This window comes from Saccopteryx bilineata, chromosome 2 (genome assembly GCF_036850765.1).
Source record: "Saccopteryx bilineata isolate mSacBil1 chromosome 2, mSacBil1_pri_phased_curated, whole genome shotgun sequence".
Classification (NCBI taxonomy): Eukaryota; Metazoa; Chordata; class Mammalia; order Chiroptera; family Emballonuridae; genus Saccopteryx; species Saccopteryx bilineata.
Window position 1 is genome coordinate 105,555,300 of NC_089491.1, and position 22,061 is coordinate 105,577,360.

Genomic DNA, 22,061 nt, shown 5'->3' on the forward strand with positions numbered 1-22,061 from the left:
ACACATTCCGGTAGCCTAGTGGAAGCCCAATAGTTATTTGAAACTTTCATAGCAAAAACTAAACAATTTCCCTCCAAACTACATTATCCATTTGTTTTCCAAGTGTGACTTCTCTTTTCTTTATCTTTTTTTTCTCTCCAGGCTGAGTTAGCTCTCTTTCTCTGCCATCTCTTGAAAATACAAGCAAATCTCTTGGAAAAGACATTACTTTATTACTTACATATTTCACTCAAATTTCAAGCTACTTAAGGGCTGAAATTACACTCTTTGTCAGCTATTCCCACTATCTAATACAATGCCTGTCGCTCTGAAGGTACTCAATATTTGTTGAATAAATCACTGAATCCTTATTTCCAACACATGGATTTGCAAATCTGCTCTCATTTATGAATGCACTCAGAAGATGTAATCAGTATTAACCAGACTTTAAAATTGACCATTATTTAATCAGAAATGTGTGAAAACTAGTGCTGACATATCTGTTACAGAAATCAGGGATTTTAGAGTGGTAAGAAAAGGGATTTCACCCTGAAAGCTAAACAGTAAAACCAGCTCACAATGGATCAGAGAACAAATGTACAAAATGAACCATGGAAAGAAGATGGCTCACCAACTAGCAGCTACGTAGTGTCACTTACCTAACTATATGAACACAACTGTGTACAAAATGTAAACGTGTGCATGGAAGAGCAGGTAGTGTGACTCTGAAGAAAGCTCTGTAATTACGAATTTACAAAGGAAAATATCAATAGCACAATCCCAGCCCTTTCCATGGAAGAAGGAACTTCAGCCAAGGGATTTGATAGCATCAGGCTTAGATTATGTTGTTATAAATTAATTCATCCAATATTCTGTAGCATGAGGTTCTTATAAATTGAATGTTTTCAATATACAGATAGATAAGCTCATCAAATGACTTATGATTCCCATATACCCTGGACTGGACTTTCAGTCTTTCTAGTACCAGTAACAATATAGTGGAGAAAATTCCATGAAAACACTGGTACACAGGGCATTTCTCGTCAACCTGTGTGTCCTTGTGATCTAAGTAGGTCTTTCTGGGACTGATTACCCCAGGCAACTGAGCACCAGGCACCTGAACAAATCCAATTTCTTCCCTCAGTCCACTTGCAAAAGCTCAATCAATACTACTGAATACTAATAGATGAGGTGTCACGTTACATACAATTTGTAAATTTTACTAATAATTACATATGATGCTTAACACCATAAAACCTGCAGTAGAACATGTTTCATCTTGTACTTTTTTTTTTTCAAATTGATCTGGATGTCTTCTAATTATAGCTTCCCCATAAAATCATTTCTGACCTCTTCTTCCTGCTATAAAATGATTCAGGTCATTATTATAGTAATCATGGTGCCTTAACCTATTCTGGCATCTTGACAAGATAGACTTGGTCATATTTCTTCAGTATAGTACATTGTGGCCAAAATTCAAGTATGGATAAATTAATGCTAAAATATAATTCAAGAATTTATGGCACAAATGCATATAGAGGGTTCAGGAAATCATTATGCATAATCTGCCCTAGTTTCACTAATGATCACTAATTTTTGCTTTCCAAAATATTCTCCGTAAAGGTTAGGCTTATATTTTTAGCCTGGAGAAATGGTTAATATTACAATTGAAACATCCCTTGGCTACTTTTCCAGTTAAGTAATATATCCATTATCTTCTCTTACTGATTCTAAAAAAAATAAAGTTTGTGCTCCATGTTTGTAACAAAGAAAATATTTCTAGGATTTGGTGGGAGAAACAGAACAAACTCAAGCCATGACACTAGATTATATACTCCAGAATCTTTATCTCACATCCGTATGTATACAATAATCATGATCTCTGTGAGAAAATTTTACTGCTCTTATGTTTTTTGGACAGTGATAATTTTCAGAAAAAAAGTTGTAGAATAAATCAATATAAAAAGTCAGATAAGTAAACATGGACAATAACACAAACTGGGAAGTAAGCAGACTAGTTAAGTATAATGGGCAAGAACACAAGATTGTTATCCAATAAACTTAAACTTTGTTGCTGTATTTTTATTCATTAGTTTATTCACTGGTTTATTACTCATCACTTATTAGTTTAATAATCCATTCATTAGTGTCTTAATCAACATAACTATAGTGTAACTCATTCATTAGCCTGTTCATAAACAAATACATAATTTCAAACCCATTTGTCTGGCATTGTGCCGGGCACTGGGAATAGTATGCTATCTAAGCCCCCCCTCACTTTAAAGAGATTATGCTGTCATTAAAGGGAACATGGCGTCACTAATATTATTATGACTCAGAATAAGAAGAGCCAAGTATTAATAGCTCTGGTGAGATTGGGGAAAGGTCCCTATCATCCAATTCTGGAAATAGGAAAAATCAAGAAATCTTTCCTGGAACAGATATGAGCTGAGATATGAAGGATGCTTAGATATTAGCCAAGCAGAAAGGGTGGAAAGCAGGGTGGAAAGCAGGGTGGAAACAGGTCAGAAGGGGAGAATATGGCAGAAAATGCTGCAGGCAAAAAAACAGCATGTGCAGAGGCCTCCCAGCAAAAAAGAATATGAGATAATTAGAAAAACTCCAAGAAAGACAATTCGACTAAAAATCAGAGCAAAATAAACATAAAAACAAACAAAAAAACATGGAATCAGGCATATTTTGAAAAAAAAAAATGTCTAAACAATCAGGAACAGCCATTTAAAAATGGTCTTGCTATGTAAACAGGTAGGTCGCTGGAAGCTGCCCACCTCATTCCAGGAATCAGTACAGGGCATTGTGTATCCAGAGCCCTAGGGACCCAGGCTAATGGAATCTCACCAAAATCTCAGCTCCATGTACTTTCTATCAGACATGCCAACGCACTCCTGTTTGATGGTATTTACTGAATTCTCTATTTTGGGAGACCACTCTGCTTACCTTTGTACCCCCTCTTCTGTCCCTAACACATACACACATACACAGACACACACATCCAGGGAACTTGGTGGGAAACCCTGTCCTAGCTCTTGCCTTACGGACAACAGTTACTTTTCCTTCCGTTTGCACCAGTCCTCCCTGCTCTGGGTTCCCCTGATGCTCCAGCGCAGCTCAAACATGGCTCAGCTCCATGCTGGCTGGCACCACCACGTCCATTCTATAATCTTTGATCCTTCTAATCTCACAGAGGTTTCAAAACCCAGTCCTGAATTATCCATTTATCATTAGAATTGGATCTATGGTAAAAATTCTGCACCCAACATTTCCCTCACTGCTGTATCCTCCTAAGTTACTTCCTCTTAGGACGAAGTACTTGGCATCATGAAATCTACAAATGTGTTAAAATTCTGTGCAAAATTTTACTTTCATAAAGGAGTCTTACCTGAGCCCCTTACCCATTAAACTCTACTGTCTGGGCCATATCGCTCCTAAACTGAACCTTCCAAAAGGCAGCTGTTACTGGTTAAACTACCTCTTCCAAAAAAAGATATGTTGAGATCCTAACCCCCAGTACCTCAGAATATGAACTTCTGGGGAACTATAGTCACTTCAGATGTAAAATGTCAAATTAACATGGATGAGCCCATAATTAAGTATGACTAGTTTCCTTATAAGAGGCTGTAAAGACAGAAATACAGGGAAAATGCTACGTGATGACAAAGGCAGAGATCAGAGTAATGCAGCTGCAAGCTAAGGAACTCCAGAGAATGCCAGCAAACCACAGGACGAGGTGAGAAAGACTTCCCCTACAGGTTCCTGAGGGAGCCTGGCCTGTGGACACCGTCTCAGATTGCTAGCCTCCGGAACCGTGAATTAATCAATTTCCAGTGTTTGAAGCCATCTAGTTTGTAGTCCCTTGTTACGGCAGTCCTAGCTAAACACCGCACAAACCAACCCAAATGTGAAATGTGTTTGTTTCTAAAATTGCAAGAAAATACAACTCTAGATATCTAGTTCAATGCTTCTTATAACCTGAACTTGTTTAGTAATAATGATGAAAATATATTTACACAATTCAAAAAGTGTAGTTATCTAATACCCATTACTAATTTTATCACTTACATTGGCAAATGAGATCTTCTCTGCTCTGATATGGATTTTACAATTCATTTATAAAATCAACAAATACAGTTGGAACTCCTCTAAGTATGGGAAAATACAATTATCAATAAGAAATTGCCACAACTTCAGTAAGCTGAATATGGATAGAAATGACTGCTGTGCTTCAATATTAACTTTAGACATTCTTTATGTTACGGAAGTATTTATTTATTCCTAGTTTATTTATATGTCTTCTCTGAGGCAGCTGTTGATCAAAAACTTTCTTCTCATTTCTAGAGATGATCATCTATTTTTCCTCTTCTGACCTTTTAAATTAAAAGAATATAGTAACTGAATGGTAATATTGAATACCATAAATCTAAAAATAAATGTCATCTGATAGTGGTGTTTTAATCTTTAATAGGCTGCTACACCCACTATGTTAATTTTAAGACATGTCAACAATTATATTAATAAGTCTAATTGGCCTGTCCTGGTTCCGTTATTTTGTTCTTGTTTGTTTGCTTTTTGCTTTGTTTTGGATTTCTTTAAGGGGGGTGGAAGTACTGAAGGCTGTTATTCTCTTGATTCTTGATGTTAAATACAGTCGGACTTTTTTGCTATCAGTTTTATCTAGCTTCACAAAAATAAATGGAGAGTGTAACTAACTAGGCACAAGAAACATCACTTCATACAATATTTGACAAGGCTCTGGCCATGTCACTCAGTTGTTTAGAGCATCATCCTCATACGCCAAGGTTGCAGGTTTGATCCCCAGTCGGGGCACATACGAGAACCAACCAATGAAAGCATAAATAAGTGGAACAAATTGTTGATCGGACCCTCTCTCTTTATCTCAAATCAATAACTTAAACTTTTTAAATTAAAATAAAAGATTTGAGAGAATTAATGAAATTCCTTAACTTGATTCCTAGTGCAAAAAATTATTTAATGTAGTTTTTTAAAATTTTCCAAGGTTTTTTATCAAGATCATCTACCTCATCTTGTACCAATATTGGCCATTTATATTTTCCCATAAAAAAACATTTATCTATAGATTTCAAATATATCTAAGATTTTCATATAAGTAAGGTTTTGCTATTTTAAGTTTCCATATATCTAGTTGTAGCCCCTTTCTGATTTTCAATGTTGTATATTTGAGATTTTCTATTTTGTGTCATATGACCATTGACAGAAATTGTTCATCTTTTAAAGAACAAGCTCTTTTATTCTACTTTACTAATATTTTCTTTCCTTTTACTTTATTTAAATTTATTAGTTAATTTAACTGCTTCTTTCCTAGCTTCTCAGATTGGATAATTACTCATATTCAAATTACCTATTTAAATATCATTTGAAACAGGGACTGAGACCAAACAGTAACAACAATGAAAGAGTATCAGCTGAGTATTTTTCAGCCTAGAAATCAATTCTACTCCAAAGTCAGTGAGTGGTGCAGGGACAAGGTTGAAAGCTAACTATATGTTTGTGAAATTTGACAGTGTGAATCACTGAGCCACAATCCATTCACTTGGTCTCCGAAGATTTACTATACTTGAAAAAAAGACCCAACATCATATTGCAGATCTTTTAAGTTGGATCTTAAAAAACTTAGTTATGTGAAATATTGAATTTTAATAAATTAATACTCTGGTTGGTTCTGGCCAGTTGGCTCAGTTGTAGAGCATCGGCCCACTGCGTGGATGTGCCAGGTTTGATTCCAGGTCAGGGCACACAGGAGAAGTGCCCATCTGCTTCTTCACCCCTCCATCTCGCTTCTTTCTCTCTTCTACTCCTGAAGCCATGGCTTCATTGGAGTGACCTGGCCTTGAGCACTGAAGATGGCTCCATGGCTTCCGTTTCAGGTGCTAAGAAGAGCTCGGTTGCTGAGCAACAGAGCAATGCCCCAGATGGGCAGAGCATCACCCCTAGTGGGCTTGCCAGGTGGATCCCAGTTGGTATGCATGTGGGAGTCTGTCTCTGCCTTCCCTTCTCTCAATAAAATAAAAATAAAATAAAAATAAATAAAGTAAAATACCATCAGTTCAAATTCTGGCTCCTCTACTATTTGTATGACCTTAGATAAACTGTTCTGAGTGTACATGACTCATTTTGTAGATTCCATTTGAAGACACGTAAAGAACTAAGAAGAGTGCTTGGTACATATACATAATTCAAATAACTGCTATCAAGAAAAAAATCAATATTATTCCATCTTTTTATAGAACCATTTCTATGTGTTTCTGATATATAACTTGATATTAATCCTGCAAAAAACTGTCCTCAAAGTTTAAAAATCTTATAAGGTAATGTTGTCTAACATCAGATATAGCCATATATCATTTATACTATTACTTAATAATTGCCCTAATCATTTCTCTATCCTCCCATAGAACAATATTTAGCTGTATATTTAAATGTGCTAGTGATATTTTTTATTTATTTATTTATTTATTTGTATTTTTCTGAAGTTGCAAACGGGGAGGCAGTCAGACTCCTGCATGAGCCCGACTGGGATCCACCCGGCATGCCCACCAGGGGGCGATGCTCTGTCCATTTTGGGGCATCGCTCTGCCACAATCAGAGCCATTCTAGCGCCTGAGTCAGAGGCCACAGAGCCATCCTCAGTGCCCGGGCCAACTTTGCTCCAATGGAGCCTTGGCTGCAGTAGGAAAAGAGAGAGACAGAGAGGAAAGAGAGGGGGAGGGGTGGAGAAGCAGATAGGCGCTTCTCCTGTGTGCCCTGGCCGGGAATCGAACCCAGGACTCCTGCATGCCAGGCCGACGCTCTAGCACTGAGCCAACCGGCCAGGGCTCATATTTTATTTTTAATTTAATTATTAAAAAAATACACAAGGATTAATTTAAGGATTATCTCTGACCTCCTAGACTCACCCTGTGGCTGGCCAATGGGGGGCTACCTCACTTTAATAACCATTGTTTGAAGTTACATAATGATATGTATTTCCAGATTATTTTCCTAATAAAAATGTCTAGCAATATAAAAATTTTTAATAATTTACTAAGCGGTAGTTCTATGAACACTGAATGAATCTAGATTACTGATTAAAAGTTAAGTAGAGGATTAACAGAAGCTTTTAATTCCCAAAACCTTCTAAAATTCATTAGTGAATATGAGTTTTTCATACAACTAATATATGTTCATTAGTTTCCAACTTCGGTCATAAAACATCTTTAAGGGACATAACTATAATTAATGACATGAAAAGTAATTAAAACCTGCTACTACCACAATGGAGCATTAATAGGTTAAGTTTACTTACTGGCAAAACTGAGCAAAGCAAACTCATTTTCTTTCAAAATTTGAAACAGCAAGGAGCAGTTTCTATATATCTGAGAGCATTATGTAATAAATATAGCATATATATCTCAAAAGAAAAGGTTTTTTTCCAAATACCTTCTAAACTATTTTTTAGAAAACTTTTTTTTCCTATCTATGTAAATAAATAGAAAAGAAAAAGTCTGTTCCCAAGGACATATGATATCACATATATGAACAATATTATGAGTCATAAAAGATTTATCTTAATGCACTTAATTGATACTTGATTTTTAAAAACTCATTGAAAAATTTATTATTTTGAAATATAATTATAGCATATCAACCACATGGGTTACATAATCTAATACATTGAAATCATTGCCATTTCTTATGGAATTTAATCCTTTCCTTTTGAGCTAACAGCTAAATGTAGTTTAAAAAAACTGTCATGTTAGGAAAAATATTTTGGAGCTATCTATGCACTTATGACATATCTGATTTTCTGACAACTAGTAAGGGGAAAAAAAACAACAACAAAAACAAACAAACCAAACCTGATCTTGTTAACAATAATTTCTCCAGAAGGATTTTTCATTAGGGTTTGAGGAGGTCTATATATGGGTGCTTTCACAGTTTATATATGCATCCAGACAGGGGGTTTTATAAGATGCAGCTGGTAAGATTACATGTAACCTGAATTTGTCCATAGCATAAATTTATCTTCTCAGAAAAAGTTAAGCCTGGATAGACACATTTCCTTTTTCTTTCAACACTTACCCAACAGTTAACAACAAAAGGTAGATAACTAAGGATAAGAGAGAGAAGAACAAATTCAACAAAGAGGTGCTGGTTGTCCAGCTTCCTTTCTCCCCGAAAATGCCTGAAGAATGAGCACAGACGAAAACTCGCATCCCATGTTGCAAGGCAAAAGGCCCTTCAACAACATTACTTTCAGATACAAAAAAAAGATTAAAAAAAAGAGGAATATTTGTGTAAATTATCAAATTGACTTTTATTTCTCATGAAATAAAATGTTCTATTAATAACATAGAAACATCACAAACCCGAGAGGATGTGCTCCGATCTGAAGGCATTTTAGGGGAAAAAAAGAGAAAATTAAATCTACACTGGTCAACTCAAAACACATGCTGACCTAATGTAGACCACAGGCTACGTACGATATTGAGATCCCAGGGTTAAAGCCTAGGAATTGAAAAATAAGGTAAATGTATAAACAGGAAATTAAATCGTGCTCTGTCTGCTTTCCAATAAATATCTAAAAAAGTTTTTTTCTGTTGATTTTTACTTTTATCTGTGCTTGCAGATTTAGACAGTACAAAAGATTTAGATCTTAACCTAGGCATAAATACATACTAAACATTAAAGCTGACAGGTTAGTTTGATACTGTCAATATTACATAGTGTTCACTAAACACAAGCAGTGGATATTTTGCCTGGTCCCTTCCTGCAGGAAATTGGTCCTCCATTCCCTTCTGTTCCAACTTTGGTGGTACTCTCACCAGAGCTGTCTTACAGGCCCTACCTAACACATTGCCCAGTGTTTCATCCAAGATAGTGCACATGACCCCAGGAGATCAATCAAGACCTTTGCCCTGGATTAATAGAGACACCAAGATGATTTCTTCTGAGATGGAGGGGTGAGGCTATTACATTCCATTGATGTGAACAGAGTTCCACAGAGAAGAAAATGAGCCCAGAGGAAACCAGACCTACAAACTGGAGACAAATTCTTACTACAAAATAGAGCACCTGGATCTACTGTGCCACATCTAGTTAATGCCAGGAATTGTCAGCTGTGGAAGTTAATAAAATCTCTTGTGTTTAAGCAAGTTTTTATTTTTATTTTTTGCTTGTTTTAATTGAGATGCGGGAAGGCAGAGACAGACTCCTGCATGTACCCCCAACCAGGATCAACCCGGGAAGCCCCCTACCAGGCAATGCTCTGCCCCTCTGGGTCAGTGTGCCATTGCTTAGCAACCAAGCTATTTTAGCACCTGAGGCCAGGTCATGGAGCCATCCTCAGCACACCCGGAACTGCTTGAAACTTTTGCGCTATGGCTGCGGGTGAGGAAAAAAGAGAGAGATTGGGGGGGTGAAGTAGTAGATGGTCGCTTCTCCTGTGTGTCCTGACCAGGAATCAAACCTGGGACATCAAGACACCATGCCAACGCTCTACCACTGAACCAACTGGCCAAGACTTGTTTAAGCAAGTTTAGAATAGGTTTCTATTACTTACAAACAAAAGAGTGTCCAATATAAAATAGACAAAAAAAGAGATTTGGGTTATTTTGCATTTATCCAATCACATCTCACTGTACCCCCTAGGCCCAGGATTTCTCATTCATAGAACAAAACCAATTTCCCCCTAAGGGTTTTTCTAATCTAGCAGACACAAATATTCTAAATTTTCCAATTATCCCAATCCAATTATTAGTACCTTTGGAGAGAGGGCAAAAAGAAGAGCCATTATCTTATTCACCGACCCCAGGTTTAATACATGTTCTTCATATACTTGGAGACAAGAAATTTTTTGAGAGGACAAAATCTGTTATTACTAATAATCAAGATATAAATTATATAAAGTGTCAAACATAGCATGTCTATTTTATGAACCCATCTAAGTATTACTGGAACAAACTTTAAAAAAATCAAAAAGCATTTAAACCAAGTTTTGTTATATGGCATACTTCAAAAAAAAACAAAAAAAACTCAGTCATGTTTCATCAATACACATGAATATCAATAAGGTTGCCCATAACAAAGAAATCACAAATACTATCCACCGACTAGTCTCTGAGACATGATTAATGAAAAAGCTATTTCAGAAAAACAGCTATCATCATCTCCATTTCCAGTAGCGAAATCAATAGTCCCTCTCACCGCAGGTTTCAAAGATAAACAAAACCAGAGAAAGCAATGCATACTCACAAATTATAAAGCATGTCAGCCATGTTGCTACGGTAGTACAAAGCATTTCTATAGGCGCTTTCGGCTTCAGAAATTTTACTCTGACTCTTCAGAACATTTCCAAGGTTACCCCATGCTGCCAAGAAGAGAAAGAGGTATTCAGGCTGAATATCCATCCAATTATATGCGACATAGTATCAGGCCATTAGGAAGTACCACAGGGAGAGAAAACCTTGATAAAATATTTTTAAGATGGAAAATGTATTTCCTTTATACCCTAACATGCCATCAAACCAGGGGATTAAATACAACCAAAGCCTTAAAAAATTTTAAAGTAATTATTCTGTCTCAGAGCTGATACAAATATACACTTCATCATAAGTCCAAGAACAATGTTATCATAAGATCACCTACAAAGACTTTGTGGTCTTTCAAATTTCAATAGGGGTCTTTTTGGCCTGAAATTACTGTATACTTACTGAATCAGACACTGTAAGAAGTCACTTTAAAATAAACAAAGATTTCAGTCAAATATTTAAAAAACTGATAAATGACACAGAAGAACTGGGAATGAAAAGCAAGATAACTAAACAAGATCAAAGCTATAAAGAGGCCCATCAGGCATTTGAACATATCAGTAATATATGCTTCTTAAAACAGTTAAGTATGTATGATTTGTTAAGATACAATGTTCTTTTATACCTTTCCTGCTAACAAATACATTCGTGTGGAAACCAGTATCTCAGTACTTCCACACATACTGGTACTCCCTTAAAAATAACCTTATATTTTGTGTGCCCTTTGTTCTCACCCAAAAGAATCATGATTTCTCAACATTTAAAAGAATAAAAGTCACAACATCAACAGCTGCCTACATAGCATGGCTCTCAAGCAGAACTAGCCCTCAAACTGGGATGCTTCTCCATCTTCTTTCCTTTGTACCATGGAAGAGATGGGTGTCAAGTCCTAAAACCAGAGTCTCCCCCAGCCAGAGGCTGGGGATGGGAAAGTTTATGTGTCAAGATACACTTATTTGGGTGATTACTGACATGAATGAAGAATGAAAGGGGTTTTCTTTTTTACTTATTTATTTTAGTGAGAATGAGAGAGAGAGAGAGTTAGAAGGGGAGAGGAGCAGGAAGCATCAACTCTCATTTGTGCCTTGACCAGGCAAGCCCAGGGTTTCAAACCGGCAACCTCAGGGTTCTAGGTCAGTGCTTTACCTACTGTGCCACCACAGGTCAGACGAAAGGGGTTTTCAAGTATTAATTTTATTTGTTTATTTATTTTTACAGAGACAGAGAGAGAGTCAAAGAGAGGGATCGATAGGGACAGACAGGAACAGAGAGAGATGAGAAGCATCAATCATTAGTTTTTCATTGTGACACCTTAGTTGTCCATTGATTGCTTTTTCATATGTGCCTTGACTGTGAGGCTACAGCAGAATGAGTAACCCCTTGCTCAAGCCAGCGACCTTGGGTCTAAGCTGGTGAGCTTTGCTCAAACCAAATGAGCCTGTGCTTAAGCTGGCAACCTCGGGGTCTAGAACCTGGATCCTCTGCATCTCAGTTGGACGCTCTATCCACTGCGCCACTGCCTGGTCAGGCAAGTATTAATTTTTTTAATGCGTAAAAAACTATAGAATCTTGTAAGCCCAAATGTGCCTATGTGCCCTATAATTTAACACTGTACCTCAGTTTATTCATATGTAAAATGGGAAAAATAATTAGTATCTCATGGACTCTGTTATGAGTATTAAATTAATTAATATACATAGGGTGTTTAAGGCAATGTCTGACACATGACAAACACTCAATAAATATTTGCTATTATCATTATTATTGTGGTTGATGCTCTTTGCAGTTCACAGTCTCAAGCACTGATTATAAAGGTAATGTCAAATATTACACATTATATGCCCTTTTATTATTTATACAGAATAATAATCTTTTGTATTTGGAAAGTCAAATATCCCTTCTTGCTTTTAGTGGATAAAAGAGGAAAAGCACTGAACTTATAATTGTCCAGAACCTAATAATGCTACATTCCTTGCCAGGCACTTAAACACATCAGCTGAATTCTCAAATACAGTCCAGTTCATAAATATCATGTACACTCTGTGAGTGAGGAAACAGAATCAAAAACATTAAAAACTTGTCATGTTAATACTGGAGTATTAATTAGAGGAGGGATTCCAAACCAAGGCCAGCTGCTTCCAAACTTTTTCCACCTTCCACCTAACATTTTTATACCACATTTCATCGTTCACTGCAAAGCAACATACACGATGAATTAGGCCTTAGTATTATCAGTCCATAGAAAACTGAATCCTTAAATTGAAAGATAAGAGTTACTTTAAATTATTGTCAAATACAAACACTAAATGCAACAAGAAATACAAAGTTGGGGAAACAAATAGTAAATGAAATTATAATTCTCTTCAAAATTAATAAGCATAAAATCATGTGTACTTTAAATGTACCCCTCCTCCAAATTAATAAAGTATGACTCTATGGAAACTTATACTACCCATGCTATTCTTCAATCCAACTCACCTGTCCCAAAGTTCTGATTTGATTGCCACATTAGTTAATGAAAATATATTCACATTGAAATCACTCTAGAGAAATGCATCCGAATATTATTTCAAGCACCAGGAAAACATCATTATGGTGCCATCCTATCTAAAACAGTTTTAGAACATAAATGCTCAAAAAAACTCCACTATAATAAGGAATTACCTTAAATATTTTAAGGTGTATTTCCAGATAAACAGATTGACATTTATTTTCAGGTACTTATGTCTCAAATAATAACAGTGTGTTTCTCTTGTTAAAAGTGAACAGACATAGACTTGTGTCTAGAATATATGTTCACTTTTCTGGTGTCTGTTCATTTCTTCATCCAGAATTTTATTCATTTACTAAGCAGATATTTGTTAAGCACCTTTGTTGTGCTAGGTACTTCCTTAGGGGCTGGGCTCTCAGAAATGTACAGACATGCCAGTTCTCACCCAGTCAAAGCTAATGTGTGAAGTGAGGAGTGAAATGGGATGGGAAAGGGAGGACCACACAATAGAATAAGTGTACTAACTGCAGATACTGGTAAGTGCACCAAATAATATGCAATAAAACAGAGTGCATAAGGCAAATTTAGACAGAGATAACAGACACATAGGAAACTGACCTCTAAGGCAGTGTTTTTCAACCAGTGTGCTGTGAGACATGGTCAGGTGTGCCGTGGGGAAATTAAACATGGGTCCCCAAACTACCGCCTGCATCTGGATACTGCCCGTGGAGGATATTTATCCAGCCCGCCGCCAGCCACCAGCCACCTCCATCTGAACATAAACATTCCCCTCACAATCTCTCCAGCTATCAGCGACAGGAAGAGTGGAGGCACAGGGAACGCTCACTGACCAATCACCTTCTAGGATTCATCCCGACCACTAGCGATGAACCAATAGTAGGCCGACTCTCATCCACACCCAGGAAGGTCCCGCTCGGGCTGCCGGGCACTTGTCATTGTGTGGCCATGGCAAGTAGTTGAAGCTGCTACTCCTCTTCATGGTCCCGATTTCTAATTCTGGTCAGGACTGGAGGTAAATGTTGCCACCACTAGATGAAGCTCAGCCTCAGGTGGTTATGTCTATCCTGATAGTGTATATAGATATTTGACCTTTATCTTTTTAAAAGAGGCCCCCGCAGAGGGTGATATATAATGCATCACAATGTTATCTAACTTTAAAGCTAAAGTTTGCTGATCTTCCTTTGGACAGTTTTTGGTTATCTGTTGCTAAGGAGTTCCCCATTCTGGCCAACAAAGCTATTTTGACATTGCTCCCGTTTTCAACCACATATCTATGTGAGCTGAGCTTCTCAAGCTTGACTGCGATAAAAACTAAAAGCAGAGAGAGACTGAGAACTGTTGAGGAAGAGCTTCATGTGTGTCTTTCTACCATTCCTGCCAGGATATCCCTTTTGTGTTCATCGAAACAGGCCCAGGTTGCACACTAAGTGAGTATAAATACATTTAGAAACTATATTACTAACTATATGTATAATATGTACTGTGTTAGAGTGTCATTTTGTGTCATTTTGGTAGGTGGTGTGCCCTAGGATTTTGTAAATGTAAAAAATGTGCCGCAGCTCAAAAAAGGTTGAAAATCATTGCTCTAAGGAATAAAGGATAAGGAGCCAGGCTTGCTAAGATTGGCAATTCCAGATAAGGAGAATTGTTAAAGCAAAGGATGTAAAGCAAGAATGAATTTGATCATTTCCAAGAAGAACAAAAAGGCCAGCCAGGTGGGTATAGGCAAAACAAAAGGGAAAGCCATGATGAAGTCAACAGAGATAAGCAGGAGTCCTTTAGGGTCTGGTGAGTCATAAGTCCAAAGCTGCTTTTACTTGCAATGGGTGGGGGAGGCCTTTCCGAGAGAAGTTTTCTGATGTGACTGCATTTTTGAAAAGATTACTCTGCCTCCTCTGTGGAGGAGGTACTCGCAAGAAACTAAAGGAGTGAATAGAGAGACCAGTCAAAGGCAGCTGCAATGAGTGAAGAGGGCAAAGAGGGAAAAATTAGGATGGCTCCACAGGGATAGGCAACAGAGGAGAGAGCTAGCTGTCTGTCTGTCTATTTATCTATCTATCTATCTATCTATCTATCTATCTATCTAATGAGAGGAGGGGAGATAGACAAACTCCTGTATGCGCCCCAGCCAGGATTCACCCAGTAACTCCCCCCCTCAATCTGAGGCCAATGCTCCAATCAACCAAGATATCCTCATCATTGGGGCTAACACTAGAAACAATAAACTACTGGCTACACAGGAGGAGAAGGGGGGGAGAGGGAGGAGGAGACAATCATATGGCTGCTTCTCATGTGTGTTTATACCAGGAATCAAATCTGGAACGCCCAAACACTGGGCTGATGCTCTATCCTCTGAGAAAACTAGCCAGGGTGGAGATGGTTATTTGAAAGTAAGAACACAATTAAGAAATTCAAAATCATTGGCAAGGTTATCTGGGGCAAAGTGAAACTAACTTTCCTGTGTGTTGTCTAAATGAAATCTCTCCCATTTTTATTGATTAAGGCACTGCCCTGGGGGAACAGGGAAAAGAAAAGAAAACTCCCCAATGAAGCATATATTTTAAGAACAACTTTGATTGCCCTGGATGGGAGAGAGAAAGGAGGGAGAGAAAGTGGAAGGGGGAAGGAAGGGGACATTCTGGGAAGGAAGGAGAGAGTGACATAACACAGTGTTACAGAATACCAGCTTGAGATCAGATTACTCTGAGACCTTGATAAATGAGAAAAAGCAAGACTACTTTATAATGTCACTAAACAGAAAGAGAAAGAGGTCACTGAAATAATAACCCACAAAATACCAAACATATCCCTCTCTTCCTATTAATAACTTATTTATCCAGTCATAGAATGGTTCAGCACCCAATCTAAAGGATACCTCTCCGTCCTTAGAACTTCTCCCAAATCACCCCACCAAAGTCCATAGCCTACGGCATGATATATAATAAGATACTACAGGGTCCCCATGATTTAGAGGTCCCTCAGTACAAGAAGCAGTTGCACCATTGTCTTTACCACAGGTGTGTTCTGGGTGCTCTTTGGCTAATGGGCAGTGACATCAAGAATTTCATCACGCTCAAATATGAAAATAATCCCCCGTTCCAAAACCCCTTCTTCCTTAATAAATATTCTTCAATAGAGTTTTTATTAAAATACATTTTAGGCCCTGGCCGGTTGGCTCAGCGGTAGAGCGTCGGCCTAGCGTGCGGAGGACCCGGGTTCGATTCCTGGCCAGGGCACACAGGAGAAGCGCCCATTTGCTTCTCCACCCCTCCGCCACACTTTCCTCTCTGTCTCTCTCTTCCCTTCCCGCAGCCAAGGCTCCATTGGAGCAAAGATGGCCCGGGCGCTGGGGATGGCTCTGTGGCCTCTGTCTCAGGCGCTAGAGTGGCTCTGGTCGCAACATGGCGACGCCCAGGATGGGCAGAGCATCGCCCCTGGTGGGCAGAGCGTCGCCCCTGGTGGGCGTGCCGGGTGGATCCCGGTCGGGCGCATGCGGGAGTCTGTCTGACTGTCTCTCCCTGTTTGCAGCTTCAGAAAAATGAAAAAAAAAATTCATTTTAGGTGTGTAAAGTAGGAGCTGCCACATAGCCAACATCATACTCAATGGGCAAAAATTAAAAGCAATCCCCTTAAGATCAGGAACAAGGCAGGGGTGCCCCGTTTCACTACTCTTATTCAACATAGTTCTGGAAGTCCTAGACACCACAATCAGACAAGAAAAAGAAATAAAAGGCATCCAAATTGGAAAAGAAGAAGTAAAACGATCATTATTTGCAGATGATATGATATTGTATATAGAAAACCCTAAAGTCTCAGTCAAAAAACTACTGGACCGCCTGATCTGTGGTGGCACAGTGGATAAAAGCATCGACCTGGAATGCTGAAGTTACTAGTTCAAAACTCCAGGCTTGCCCAGTCAAGGCACATACGAGAAGCAACTACTACGAGTTGATGCTTCCCACTCCTCTCCCTACCCCTTCTCCTCTCTGTCCTCTCTCTAAAATCAATAAATAAAATCTTAAAAAAAAAAGACAAGCCATAGATAGAGAAAATATTCACCAAATTTATCTATATCCAGAATACCTAAGCCACTCCTGCAATAAAATAAGAACCCCCCCCCCAAAAAAAAACAGAAAAACAAACAAAAAACTACTGAATCTGATAAATAAATTCAGCAAGGCGGCAGGATATAAAATTAATACTCATAAATCAGAGGCATTTTTATACACTAACAATGAACTGTCAGAAAGAGAAATTAAGGAAGCAATCCCCTTCACCACTGCAACCAAAAAAATAAAGTAACTAGGAATAAATTTACCAGGGAGATTAAAGACTTGTACTCAGAAAATTATAAAACATTGATAAAAGAAATCAGGGAAGATAAAAACAAGTGGAAGCATATACCGTGCTCATGGTTAGGAAGAATAAACATCATTAAAATGTCTATATTACCCAAAGCAATTTATAAATTCAATGCAATACTGATTAAAATACCTACCAATGACTTACTTCAAAGATATTGAACACATATTCCAAAAATTTATATGGAACCAAAAGATAACATGAATAACCTCAGCAATCTTGAAAAGGAAGAATAAAGTGGGAGGTATCACACTTTTGAATATCAAGTTATACTACAAGGCTATTGTACTCAAAACAGCCTGGTACTGGCATAAGAACAGGCATATAGATCAATGGAACAGAACTGAGAACCCAGAAATAAACCGACACTTTTATGGACAACTGATATCTGACAAAGGAGGTAAGAGCATACATTGGAGTAAAGACAGCCTCTTTAATAAATGGTGTTGGGAAAATTGTACTGCTACCTGCAAAAAAATGAAACTTGACCACCAACTTACACCATTCACAAAAATAATCTCAAAATAGATAAAAGACTTAAATGTAAGCCGTGAAACCATAAGCATCTTAGAAGAAAACAGAGGCAGTAAGCTCTCTGACATCTCTCGCAGCAATATATTTATCTCCACGGGCAAGTAAAATATCAGACAGGATAAACAAATGGGACTATATCAAACTAAAAAGCTTTTGCACAGCTAAAGACAATAAGAACAGAATAAAAAGACAAACTACACAATGGGAGAATATATTTGACAATATGTCTGATAAGGGGTTAATAACCAAAATTTATAAAGAATTTGTAAAACTCAATATCAGGAAGACAAACAATCCAATCAAAAAATGGGTGAAGGAAATGAATAGATACTTCTCCAAAGAGGTACAGATGGCCAATAGGCATATGAAAAAAGGCTCAACATCACTAATCATTAGAGAAATGCAAATTAAAACCACAATGAGATATCACCTCACACCAGTTAGAATGGCGCTCATCAACAAAACAACACAGAACAGGTGCTGGAGAAGATGTGGAAAAAAGGGAACCCTCCTGCACTGCTGGTGGGAATGCAGACTGGTGCAGCCACTGTGGAAAACAGTATGGAGATTCCTCAAAAAATTGAAAATCAAACTGCCTTTTGACCCAGCTATACCACTTTTAGGAATATACCCCAAGAATACCATAGCACTGTTTGAAAAGAAGAAATGCACCCCCATGTTTATGGCAGCATTGTTCACAATAGCGAAGATTTGGAAACAGCCCAAGTGTTCGTCAGTGGACCAGTGGATTAAAAAGCTTTGGTACATATATACTATGGAATACTACTCAGCCATAAGAAATGATGACATTGGATCATTTACAACAACATGGATGGACCTTGATAACATTATACTGAGCAAAATAAGTAAATCAGAAAAAACTAAGAACTATATGATTCCATACATAGGTGGGACATAAAAATGAGACTCAGAGACATGGACAAGAGTGTGGGGGTTATGGGGTGGGGGGGAGGAGAAGGAAAGGGTGGAGGGAGGTGAGGGGCACAAAAAAAACCAGTTAGAAGGTGACGGAAGACAATTGGACTTTGGGTGATGGGAATGCAGCATAATCAAATGTCAAAATAACCTAGAGATGTTTTCTCTGAACATATGTACCCTGATTTATCAATGTCACCCCATTAAAATTAATTTTTAAAAAAAGTAAGAGCTGCCAACACTAAGCCTCAAACTGTTGCATACATTTTGTGGCGTAAAAACTGCTGTCACTATTTCCATATTTTCAAATTTAAATGTGATTGATTTTTGTATCAGTGGTACCAAAACTCAATAAAGAGTAATTCAAAAATATAAAACTATCCTAAACCATATGACCTAATAAAAAACCCATTAGTAGTAAACTAAATAATAATTCTTTTCACAAAAACTGTTCATTTACCATGTTTCAGTAATAAATCACAAAGAGAAAATTATTGTTGACTTGAGAAACCATTTAAAATCTAGCTAATGCAGTTTTATTCCAGTTTAAAAGGAAATACACTGAAGTGGACTATAAAACATACATCCAAAATGAGCTAATGTGATGACTTCACACCTATATAATTAACCTATAGCATTAATCAGGGTAACTATGTTTTTCTTTTGACAAATTTGTTTATGGCAACCAAGTCAACTTTTTTTATGTCATGTTAATTTTTAAATATAGCTGGTCTGAATTCATAAAACTAACTGAAATTATCTGAACCAAAATTGAAAAGATATGGAAAAATATTATGGGGCTCATGAATGAGCAACATTATAAAGATGTCAATTCTCGCCCTAGCTGACTTGGTTGGTTAACCATCATCTCAGCATGCTAAGGTTGTAGGTTTGATCCCCAGTCAGGGCACATATAAAAACAGAACAATGTTTTTGTCTGTCTCTCTCCCTTACACTCTTTCTAAACTCAATTAAAAAAAACAAAAAAGGATGTCAGTTCTCTCAAAATTAATCTATAAATTCTATCTAATTCCAATCAATATTTTAGCATCATTTATTAAGAAACTTGAAAAATGTATTCTAATCATAATACAGGGTGGGGCAAAAGGTTTACAGTTTTTCATGTGGAAAATAATATAATAATAAACTCTATGGATCACATACCTAACACTGTAGACCTACTTTTGCCCCACACAGTATATGAGAAAAGTAAAACTTTTTTTGTATACCATATTCACCATACACAAAAGTAAGCTCCAGATCTTACTTTAGAAGAATTTGTGGAAGACTATCTCCATGGAAAAGGACTTTTTTTTTAAGTGAGAGGCAGGAAGGCAGAGAGATAGACTTCCACATGTGCCCGCCTGGAATCCACAGGGCAAGACCACCAGGGGGAAATACTCGGTCTACCTGGGGCCGCTACTCTGGAGCTCAGCAACCTAGTTATTTCGGCGCCGGAGGCGAGGCCATGATATTTCTTAAAATGACTTCCAAATATAACAAAAAAGGTAAAATCTAACGAATTTAAGTATTTTAAAATGAATTACTTCTATTTACTGAAGGATATTATAAACAAAGTAAAAAAACAATAACACACATACACTAGGTAAAGATACTTCAAACAGACCAGGGACTGTAATTAAAAAATAAAAGAAACCCCTAACAAAGTCACAATAACAAAAAATAATAAATCCAATAGGACAAAAAAAAATTGGCAAAGGATATGATCAGGAAGCTATAAAAAGGGAAGCAAAATAGTATTAGTAACCAAGAGCAATGCAAACTGTAACAAAACGAACTCTATACTCAGATTGGCAAAAATTAGAAACCAAGTAAAGACAAGTACTGGTGGTGGAAGGACCCCGTGCACTGCTGGTGGCAGTGCAGCTGGAGCCAGTCCCTTGTATGCTATCTGACAATACTCAGTCAAACCAACAGAAGTCACTAAGTCAAAGTCAAATTCTGACCAGAAATACCACTCCTAGAGAAGTTCTCCCCTAGGAGAACATGGAATGGCTGTTAATCTTAGTTTCGACTGAGAGGGAAGTAACTGACCATCCACCTGGGAGGGCCATGTGGGACATAAACTTTCTGGGTGACTATGCAGCAACAAATTCCTAATTCAAAGGTAAAACCTAATGAATTTAAATTCCTGTAAATGCTGTTACAGGAATGAGTCTTAAAAAGTCTACAAAGAGATGAAATATTATGTCACAACACTAGTTATAAATACTAAAAATGCATTCCCACACAAAATATCACTATACATATTTTACAAGAGTATGCTATAAATTGAAGGATGCAAATTAAATTCATTAAAGCAGCAGCCTGTGGTGCAAAGGGACAATGAAGTTAGCAATGGAAGTAAAAGCACATCAAGACATGAATGAAAGGAAACTTGCAGGGATCTTCCAGAAAATAGGCCAGGAACTGAAAGATGTAACTAATCTAACATTCTGCAACAGGGTTCATAAGGAGGGAAGAGAAAAGATGGGAGAAAAGAAAAATGCAGATCACACCTCACATTCTTTTAGAACAGAGATGGAGTTATCTCATATTCTAGTTAAGGAATAAAGGGTTTTAACATTCCCCGAACTTTTTCATGTATTAAGACAATTCAAAACAGATGTTTGGGATTACCTTCAAATTTTCACTTGGTAATTATACGTTAGACCAACAGAACTTAAAAGATCTTATATTTTCATTAATATATACATAATGTCATTTACATTCTTAACATTTTATAGGCTCATATATTTTATAAATATATTCATATAATGTGGTGATTTTTAAAAGTAGTTTTATTGAAATAAAATCTTCAATATTCTTCCAAAAAATTCTAATGAAGCCTAAAAAAAGTACCTGTGTTTTTAAATTTGTATTTTTATAGACTAGTATAGACAAGTAAATTCAATTCACACTTTAAACTCTGGAGATAATATAATAAAGCACTTATTTAAAGTTCAAAAAACATAATTTGTTTATTCTAAAATCTCAATGTAACTTATCAGTTGTTTTCAATAGTGTTCCAAAATATTCAGCATACTCATTTTATTCTATTGATTCACAACATTATTATTATAAGAAGTGCTCTTACATGAGATAAGGGGCCTACTGTCCCATTTCATGGCTTTTCCTTGCAACATTATAAATCTAAGTGGTATAAAAAAAAAGAAGGGACAAGAGGAAGTGGATAATATATATATTCTCATAATAAAAATCATAACAGTGTTTTACTAAAAATTTACTATTCACTTGAAGGAGTCCAGAATTTTTTACCTAATAAAAACCTTTGAGGTATATTGCTATACCAATTTCAGTGATGAGAAAACTGAGGTTAATTCATTAAGTAGGAAAGTTAAGTATGACAAAGGAGATTCAGATCAATTTCC

General features: G+C 37.0%; 1 protein-coding gene across 2 annotated transcripts in view; it reads right to left on the reverse strand.

Annotated features, from left to right (window-relative positions):
- TMTC2 (transmembrane O-mannosyltransferase targeting cadherins 2) overlaps positions 1–22,061 on the reverse strand; it is a 420,661-nt gene that overhangs the window by 162,980 nt on the left and 235,620 nt on the right. For both annotated transcript variants that reach the window (XM_066257560.1, XM_066257561.1), the window contains exon 4: positions 10,270–10,384. In XM_066257560.1, coding sequence (XP_066113657.1) covers positions 10,270–10,384 — 115 coding nt within the window. The remainder of the gene's footprint in view (positions 1–10,269; positions 10,385–22,061) is intronic.